The sequence below is a fragment of the Perissodus microlepis genome, chromosome 3 (genome assembly GCF_051167445.1).
Source record: "Perissodus microlepis isolate ML-2025 ecotype Zambia chromosome 3, ASM5116744v1, whole genome shotgun sequence".
NCBI lineage: Eukaryota > Metazoa > Chordata > Actinopteri > Cichliformes > Cichlidae > Perissodus > Perissodus microlepis.
In genome coordinates, this window is record NC_140463.1 from 7,782,220 (window position 1) to 7,792,685 (window position 10,466).

At 41.5% G+C, this 10,466-nt stretch overlaps 1 protein-coding gene across 1 annotated transcript; it reads right to left on the reverse strand.

The window, feature by feature from the left end:
- Positions 1 to 6,844: 6,844 nt before the first annotated feature.
- Positions 6,845 to 8,836, reverse strand: LOC146389713 (nuclear factor 7, brain-like). The gene has a single exon (XM_084923046.1). It carries the CDS (start codon positions 8,607 to 8,609, stop codon positions 7,227 to 7,229), a length of 1,383 nt encoding a protein of 460 aa, XP_084779172.1. The 5' UTR covers positions 8,610 to 8,836; the 3' UTR covers positions 6,845 to 7,226.
- Between the last annotated feature and the right edge of the window lie 1,630 nt (positions 8,837 to 10,466).

The following is a 10,466-nucleotide window of genomic DNA, read 5'->3' on the forward strand; positions in this document are numbered from 1 at the left end:
TATGCATTAAGTGCATAGTAATTACATAAATTGCAAAAAAGTGCAATAAACTACAAAAAAATTGAAAATCGTTTTTGTTTTTTTAACATATATTTCTAGTTAGAGAAATTTAAGAAGCTTATCCCTCAAAACTGTAAATACAAAAAAGTTGCAAAAAATAGTTTCCCACCACAGGAAATTTATTTTAAGTGTCTTCATAGTTTTATTTTTGAAATACACCATTTTTTATTTACTGCAGCAAAAAAACAGCATATGCATCAAAATAAACTATTTCCAGCAGCGCAATATGAGTCCTCAGCATCCCAGAAACGACACAGAAAGTCATAAAGTCAAAGATAACTTTTAAAAACACCAGTATAGGCTCATGAGGCCCTGATGGTAAAAAACTACATTTCCCCCAAAATGACGTCACTTCCTGTTTCGGGCAGGTAATGGCGGACATGCGATAGTTTGCGCTGACGTCTAGTCCAACATAGGATGTGTCATGAAACAAACAGCTGATCGGATCGGCAAAGTGTGTTTCTGGAATATTATGTTTTTGTTGCTGCAAGTGCTTATGCAGTTTTTGCAAAGCTATATGTGGAAGGAAACCGTGACCTAGGACAAGCTGATGGCATAAGATGTAAGTACAACTCCTCCGGTTTCATATGCAAAAAAAATTATTGCGCTAGCTCACGTGGTTGAAGAGCTACCGGGATTTAAAAATAGTTACGCAAAACGGACCGTGCCCGCTCCGACCGGCTTTAAAGGGTTAATATGAAGACTTGTTTCGGACTTTACGTTTCCCAATTCTGTTTTAAGTTATAAATTTACTTTGTTATTTACGAATGGCCTAATAATTATCCTTATTGCTGTTTTAGAGAGGAGCGGTGCTTCAAAGGATAGTTGCAGATTTCTGTCAGAATCTACAGATTATACAGTACAAATAAAATGTTCACGTTTCTTGAGCTTTGTCTTTCCATCAGTTTCACTGACATCTACACTGAATGGCCAGGAAATGTTCACGATGTCTTCTCCGGCGCTGATAATTGGCATCTGTCTTGTGTCAGTGACGTAAAAGACGGATTTATGACCTGACTGTAAAAAACTTTAAGGTATAAAGGTGAATTACACCACAATAACTACTCGGGCCCGTAATGAGGCCCTGGCCAGTATCACAAGACACCAAATTCGTATGGAGCTAAAGTATTGAGCAGCAATAATGACCTGGACACAATGGTAACTTTTGACAGTCTCATCTCCCCCTGGTGGGGCTCATCTCAGGGGGAGATGAGACTGCGTACAGAGCTGAAGTTCAGAGGCTGTCAGATTGGTGTGTGGACAACAACCTGGACCTCAATACCACCAAGACAAAAGAACTGGTAGTTGACTTCAGAAGGAGGAAGTCTGAGCTGCAGCCTGTCAGCATCAACGGGGAGTGTGTGGAAAGGGTCTCCAGTTTCAAGTTTCTGGGTGTGCACATAGACACAGACCTCCAATGGAGCTCTAACACCTCTGCGGTCTTAAAGAAGGCCCAGCGTCTCCACTTTCTGAGAATCCTCAGAAAAATGGACCTGAAGAAGGAGCTGCTGACCGTCTTCTACTGCTGCTCCATTGAAAGTGTGCTGACATATTGCATCGGTGTGTGGTTCTCCAGCTGCACCACAACACACAGAAAGGCACTCCAGAGGGTCATCAATATGGCCCAAAAAATCATTGGACATCCTCTTCCCTCCCTGAAGGACCTGTACAGCACTCGCTGTCTCAAGAGGGCACGCAGCATCCTACGGGACTGCACACACCCAGGACACCGGGTGTTTAAGCTGCTGTCGTCTGCTTTTACAACAGGGCAATAGCCCTGATCAATGTAAATAGCTGACCTAATTGGCTACCTCCCTGGACTTTTTTAGGGGGGAGGTAACAATGTTTAAAACAATAACAATAATAATATTTATATTTATAACAAGGTGCAATAATAATTAATGTGCTATAATAACAGTGTGCAATACACATATACTTATTCTTCTTTTTTATACTAAGTTAATATACTGTGTTGTGTTGTTTGTTGCATTGTGATGTGTCATATCGTGTCGTGTTGTGTTATATGTAGTGCCGACGTAGGACAGTTTTCCAATTTCATTGTACTACTGTACTATGTATGACTGTGCAATGACAATAAAGAGTTATCTTATCTTATCTTATCTTATCTTGAGTATCCACTCTTGTATTGTTACAAGGTATAACGGATATTTGTCCAATTTGTACAGAAAAAGTATAAAATAAAATAAATAGTGTGCACACTTAAACAAAATAAAAGTACTCATTGGGGCCCTTTGAGAATTTAGAGTTAAGTCGGCAACTTTAAAGGTCCTTCTGAGTGTAATTGGAATGTATGAGTGTGTGGGTGTGTATCTTCTTTGGGGTGGATCGTCCTCAAAGTGGTTGGCTCGCCATCTGTCACAACCAGCCTCCTAAGATGGAAGTTGCCTTTCTTGGACGTCTGGGTCAATAATGAAATTTCCCCTTGTGGGACTAATAAAGGTATATCAAATCAAATAACGGGTGAGTCATTTTCAATCAAGGCTGTTTGGCTCTTGGCCTGCATGACACTGGTTTTTGTAGAGGCTCACTGCTTTCCTCCACAGGTAGGTAGCCACATCGTAGCAATCATGTCTATAAAACTTCCTCTCCTGGTTTCAAAATAAAGGTGTTGCAATCCAAATTGATGCAAAACAGCTTTTATTGTGAAGGAGACCCTGCAGGAAGTAAAACATACTGTGTAAACATAATGTGGTAATCTATGTTAAAGACAAGTCTCAGCAAAGCAAGCCCTGAGTCTGTCACACACAGGCCCAGTGTTACTGATAACACATCACTGAGCTGCTTAATTGTTGTTGTTTTTTGGTTTCATCTTTCTATTGGCCAACACTCTCTTGGTACTAATGTAGGATTTTTCTTAACACAAATAAGGGAGAGTCGAATCCAGGTTACCTTAATTCAGACCTTCCCAAAGTGTGGGGCCCGCCCCCTAGGGGGGGGGGGCAGAGCCATTGCAGGGGGGGCACGGCATGAAAAGGAAAAAAAAACAAAACAACAACAATGCTTGGACACTGCTAGCACGGGGCGCCTCCACAAACGCAAATCAGGAGATGAAGCATCGCTGAATATGTTTCCAAACCAACTTCATTCTAAGCCAAAGACTAATAATATGGTGAAGCAAATCTTCCCTTTGGCTTCACCTGCACGAGTGCCGAGGTAGGTCTCCCTGCAGAATTGGTTTTCCCTTAGTCGGGAGCAGCGCTGGGCTGTTTAAATCACGGACAAACAGGATCCCACATTCTTGATTTTTAGTTTACAAACACTTGTTGTAATGACTAACTACTCCTGACATTTCTCCTGTGAGCTCTTTATACACTAAAGTTACAGCGGGATACAAATAACATCAGGCTGATCCTGCCACGATTTGTTCCCCCTGTTCAAATCACGGACAAACAGTATCCCACAGCTGTTTATGTTTTTGAACCCATTTTGCAGAGGGATTGAAAAATGTATTGATAGCAATGTTTAATATTGTTACACAGGAAAAAAACAACTACACGTAAAATAATCACATCGTGACGCCTCTGCCTTTGTAAATGGAGGGACAGTAACTGTGTTTGTATGTAAGCGTGTAAAACCTGCAGACAGTCAGATTAACAGTATTTTGTCTCTATCTGCTATTCTGCAACTCATCTCATGTAAACAATTACATGCACACAGGTATGTGAAAATAGCCACATACCTTTGACGTTGGGTGACGAACTCTGTATTCCTCGTCCACACGTAAACGCAAAAAAGGAGTTTTAAAAAAATCTCAGTTTTCGGCGATTCGAAATGCCGTTTACGTGGACGAAACAGCTGCGTTTTCAAAAATACCCATGTAGGTGCGGACGTAGCGTAAAAGAGTTAGTAGTTTAATAAGTTTAATAAGGATCCAAATCTGTGGGGATGTTTCCAGCAGGGGTTATAACCTGCAGTCAGCAAGGTGTACCTAATAAAGTGGCAGTGTTTATGTCACAGTGCAGCACCATCAGAAAACGGTGGTTTACATCTCCGTTACAGGAAACCTGAAGAGTTAAAACACAAGAGAAGAAAATCTAAATGTTACACAAAGAACATAAAAGAACTAAACTTCATAAAAACTTCACAAATGATGCTTTAAATGAAAAATAAATCCCTGTAAATAATTCAACAGGTCACATATTAGAACCACCTTAACTAAACTCTGTAGCCGGTCACTGTGGTTTGTCCCAGCAGCTCTTAGGAAACAAAGTGCTAACTTCAGTGTCAGCACACACTGTTAGTAAACTATGCAACACTGAATTCAGGTTTCAGTTGTGTTAAGTTGTGAAGTTGTGATTAAAGTGTTCTTACTGACACAGGTAGGATGGTCAGGCGTCCTCTGTTCCTTCACCGTTCATGAACTGTCACTTATAAAATGCTGCCAAACATCAACTACACTCAATAACTAAACGTGTGCAGGTTAAAGTGATGGACGCCCAGATCTGCACTCCAAATACAAACAGACTAAAGGTGTTTCCTTCAGAAACAAAGACAATATTTACAAAGATCTCACAGGTAAATTGTGAGCGATCACAGCAGCATCTCATCCTGACTAACAGCTTTTAGATGCAGGGAGAGCGTCGTGGTTCAGAGGTGGTTCAGCAGATGATGAAGGCCTTTCTGTTGCATTGTGTAGTGCTGTGGATGCCATGATGGTTGACTGGGTCTGGTTCTACTGAACTCACAAACACTTCTGAGGTATTTACACCTGAAGCCTCATTGAATGTGACTCAGAAACAAACGGCTCACCTGTGATTAATGGATGTTTCCCTGCATTTATATTTTCACACAGTTTATTTCTTACAGCAGGAAAACTGAACAGAATGTATGTAAGAGGTTAGAGTGAGGATGACGTAAGTAAGTAAGTAAGTAAAGTTTATTTATTAAGCGCTTTTCATAGACAGGTAGTCACAAAGCGCTGCACACAGAGATTAAAATAAACAGTACGATAAATAGCAAAATGCAAAATACACACAATATAGAGTTTAAATGTAAATTAAAAATATAAAAATGTAAAAAGCATTGGTCAACAGAAAGCTTGTTTAAACAGTAAAGTTTTTAACTGTTTTTTAAAGGATTCCACAGAGTCAACCAAACGTAGTTGTAGAGGTAGACTCTTCCACAGCCTTGGTGCCACAGACTGAAAGGCTCTGTCCCCTTTCGTCTTCAGACGTGTTCTGGGAGCAACCAACAAACTCTGAGTCTGTGAGCGGAGATGGCGAACAGTAGTGTATTTTGTGAGAAGCTTGGATAAATAATCTGGAGCTTGGCCATTTAGTGCTCTGTACGTTAAAACAATAATTTTAAAACGAATTCTAAAATCTATTGGGAGCCAATGTAAAGAACATAAAATAGGAGTGATGTGAGCTCGCTTGCTAGAGCGAGTTAGTAGTCTGGCTGCTGCGTTTTGTATAGCTTGGAGGCGAGAAAGAGATGATTTATCCAAGCTGGTAAACAGGGAATTACAATAATCTAAACGCGATGACACAAATGCATGGACAATTTTTTCCAGTTCAGCTAAGGAGACCATATGTCGCAATTTAGAAATATTCCTTAAATGAAAGAAACAGGAACGAGACAGAGATTTTACGTGTGAGTCAAGGCCCAGAGAAGAGTCAAGTATTACTCCAAGATTTCGAATATTTGGCTTAGCAGAAGAACAGAAAGGGACAAGAACCTGACTGATTTTAGAATATAGATCAGGAGGAGCTATGATCATGGTCTCTGTCTTGTTCATGTTTGAAACAAGGTAATTGTTAGAAAGCCAATCAGAAACCTGAGTTAAGCACTGGACTAGGGTGGACAGCCTATCCAGCTGATGAGGCTTAAAGGACATATAAAGCTGAATGTCATCGGCATAGAAATGATAAGACAGGTCACTAAAAGACTGAATAATGCCAGCTAAAGGAAGCATATAAAAAGAAAATAATAATGGACCCAAAACTGAACCCTGTGGAACCCCGCAGGTTAGGGCAGCAGTGTTAGAGGAGAACCTATCAGTCCTAACAGAAAAAGTCCTATCTGATAAGTAGGAAGAAAACCAGTCTAAAGCAGTGCCAGATACACCAGCCAGAACCTTCAGCCTGTTGAGTAGGATTTTGTGGTCGATGGTGTCAAAGGCAGCGCTAAGACGTCACTTAATACAGAATTTACATGTTTGTCTGTTTTGATGATGAAGGACTTCTTTAGCTCTGTAAAAAGCTACACTTGAGAGGACAGAGGTGATTTCATGGATCAATAACAATGTGTTTATCAGCTTTCATCATCGCAGTGCAGACATGACGTCAGATCTATCAAAGTGAAGGCCGTCTCTCTGATGATGTCACAGAGTCGTTCTGTCCAATAAAGGATCTCAGATCAGCTGCTGCCATCTTGTGGCCACAGTTGGTTACTGTCTCTGAAAGTTGTCTCATGTTTCCTGTTTTCCTGTTAACAAAGGCTGGAGCTCATCATGCTGAGAGGGCAGCAGCATTTTGTGGCTCTTCACACATGTTCATTATATTCTGATGATCCTGGATGGAGACAAACTACAGATAAGTGTGTTCAGCCCAACTAGTTTATCTCATTACAGCAGTTTGATGTTTCCCTTTGAATCCCTCTGAAGATCCTGACAGTGAAGCACGTACATAATACTCCAGCCTTTCAACTCTGAGCTTATTTAGTTCTATTAATACACTGAAATCTCATTTGTGTCATGAAGAAAGTCTTTAATCAAACAGAATTCAAAGATCAGAAACATTTCATATATGGAGTTAAACATGAATCATTGTTTCAACAATATATTTATTGTTGTCATAAACAGACAAGAAGACAACAACAAACTGCTCCTCCCATTCAACACATGTCAGTCCATATCCCAGCAAACTAAATCACCTCCATTTACACATCAAATAGAAACATGAATCACTTGTAATGATTAGAAACTTGATAGAATTTCAAATCTAGTTTGGGGAGTCATTCAGTGAGAAACAGTGAAATGATTTTCCATGTGAAAAGGTGGACAGCAGAAACAGAAAGAAACAGTGAGAACTAAAAGAGAAACAAAGAGCTTTGGAACAACGAGGCAGCAGGAGGACAGCTGCAGTTTAACAGCTTCAACTCACTGACAGGAAACAACATTAGAAATATCATCATCCTCAACTCATCTACTGCACTGACACTGACACCTTCAACGGCAACACCTTCACTTTACCATCAACAGTGCCAATGTATGGAAACATCCTGTGAGTGAAAGTGTGTGTGAAGGTGTGTATGTGTGTGTTAGTATCAGGATCAGAGAACGACAGCTTTCCTCTGTTCCAGTCCAGATTCACTCTGATCCTCTGGAGCTTCTTCTGGACTGAGAGATCAGATTCTGCTGATGGTGAGTGTGTGTAGTATTTAAATCCATTAAACCATATTGACCATAATCCAGAGTCTATGATTCCCTTCCTCTGCACAGACTCTGCTAACACACCCAGTCTCCACCCTGTACTGTCTCCAACCTCAACATCCCAGCTGTGAGTCCCTGAGTTAAAGCCCTCAGAGCCCAGAACAGAGCAGAACAAATCAAACCTCTCTGGATTATTAGGAAGCTGCTGCCTCTCTCCTCCTCGTCTCACACTGGTCAGATCTTCAGACAGGATACGTTTTGGATGAGCAGTGTTTGGGTCCAGAATGAGAGGAGTGTAGGAGACCATGTCCTTCATGTTGTTCCAGATGTTGAAGGTCAGGTTGCCCAGGTGTTTGGCCTGGTCTATCAGAGCTCCTGAGGGCAGCTGTGGCTCATCCAGCAGGGGGCAGCGCTGGACTCTTTCCACTGCAGCCTTGTAGTTGTGCAGGAATGAGACGTCTTCAGCTCTCAGCTCCTCCTCTGTGGCTCTGACTGTGTCTGAAAGAGCTGCTATCTCTCTGCTCAGAGCCTCCATCTTCTCCTTCATCATCCCACTCTTCTGCTCCTCTTCCTCCCTCAGTGCAGCCAGCCTGGCCTCCTCCTCCTCTGCTAGAAACTGGTGAAGCTTCTTAAACTGCTCCTTAATCTGCCTCTCTGTGTGTCGGGCCTGGACCTTAATGTGTTCTGCTGTTTGATCAAACTTCACTTGAACTCGTTTGCAAACCTTTAACTTCTTCTTTAAGGGCTCCAGAGTTTCCTGAAGTTCCTTCTTGTGTTGTTGTGCAGCTTCATCGATGGGTCTGAATCTGTGATTGGTGTGTTTTTCTGAGTCTCTGCAGACGACACACACTGGCTGCTGATGGTCCAGACAGAAGAGTTTGAGTTTCTCAGAGTGCAGACTGCAGAGAGCCTCTGAAGCTCTCTGATCTCTCTCCTGTAAGAACGACTCACACAGGTTCTTTAAAGCCAGATTTAAAGGTGGATCATTCCTTGAAGATCTTCTCTTACAAACTGGACACTCGTGTGTTGGTCTCTCTCTCCACCATCTCTTCAGACAGTCTTTACAGAAGCTGTGGCTACATGACAGAATAACAGGATCTCTGAAGACCTCCTGACAGACCGGACAGCAGAGATCCTCCTCTGATCTGGAAGCCATTGAGTCTGTGAGTGAAGCTGAAAACAGCAGACAGGAAGTACAGTCAGTCCTGGCTCCCCTCCCTCCTCTACCACCTTCACTGAAACTTCCTTTGAGTCGTGTTTTTGCTCAAACTCACATTCAGTGTGTGGAGCGTCAGCAGCTTGAAGCAGCAGTGTTGGAGTTTTCCACTTTTCTCTCCTGTAGCTGGACTCACTCAGAGGAAGCTGCTAGTTTGGTCTGAAGTCAGTCTGATTGTCTGTGCGTCTCTCTTTACTGAGGACGAAGAACTTCCTGTTTCCTGGTTTTTTGCATGTTAAACACGTGGGGGGCGGAGCTTCATTCAACTTCCTCTTATAAATGTGTAAGTGTGACAGCAGAGCGCAGACTGTCACCGCAGGTCAAAAATTAAACATTTTGTGAAGCTCAGAAAATAGAGTAAAATAATGAATTCTCCACACGTGTTTGAAGGTTGCATGCAAATATCATGTGAACTAAAAGTCAAATATCTGCTGATGAAAACAAGGCCAGATGTTGAGCAGCTGTATTGCTGCATGACATCAGCCCACAGCAGCAGAGACCGTGGAGCCAACATGTGAGAAACAAAGCAACACGCTGAACATCTGAACCACAGCAGGAAGTGCGACTCTTTGTAGACCTGTGGACAGGAAACACACAGCAGGTCCTGATCAGTAACAGGGTCCAAATACAAACATGTGTTTATCAGCATCTGTATATATGAGCACACAGAGAGCTCAGCTGGACACACACTTCAGTCCTCCATCAAACACAACACACCTACACACTGTTTCCACCAGCTGCAGCACAGTCCAGTCTTTACAGTCAGGGAGGGCTTTTAATTTGAAAGGCACCATGCAGGAAGTTTCAGAGGAACAGAAGAAGAACCAAAGGATGGTCTGTGATGTTAAGGTTAGGGTGATCAGCATCAGCTGGAAATATGAAACATATCAAACATGTGAAGAAGAAGCAGCAGCAGCTCACACGTTTACCACAACCACACACAGTCCTCTGAGAGCAGCGTGGCCTCCATCTTTGAAACACACAAACTCAAACGCACAAACTCACTGTTTGATTATTGATTGATTGATTTTCAGAGATAAGTAATTGAAGTTTATTTATTAAGCTCTTTTCACAGCGGTCACAAAGAGCTTCACACAAAAGGCTCAAATAAACATGAACATTAAGTGAAAATAAAGATTCAGTAAGACAGTAAAATAAACAGGTGGTTTTAAAATAAATAAATAATAATTCAATAAAATGTTTGTCATTAGAAAGCCTGTAAAACAGAAACATTTGAACAGCTTTTTTAAAGAATCCAGAGTCGACTAAAGGTAGTTGTGGAGGCAGACTGATCCACAGCCTTGGTGCCACAGACTGAAAGGCTCTGTCACACTTAGTCTTTAGTCGTGTACAGGGAACAACTAACACATCATGAGTCAGTGAACGGAGACAACGAGCAGCAGTTTATTTTGTAAGAAGCTGAGAAAAATAATCTAGGACATGATCATTTACTGTTCTGTGTGTTAAAACAAGAATTTTGAAACAAATCCTGAAATTTGATTTGTCCAGGCTGGTAAACAGGACATTAGAATAATCTAAACACAAATGTATGAACAGTTTTTTCCAGTTCAGTCGAGGAGACCATATGTCACAGTTAGAAATGTTCCTTAAATGAAAGAAACAGGAACGAGACAGAGATTTTATATGTGAGTTGAAGCCCAGAGAAGAATCAAATATTCCACCAAGATTTTGAATGTTGGACTTAACAGTTGAACAAACAGAAGAAGACAAAGTGTTTGCTACAGAGTGAATCAGTCCCCTGATTTAAGCAGTGCACTAGGGTGGATAGCCTATTGA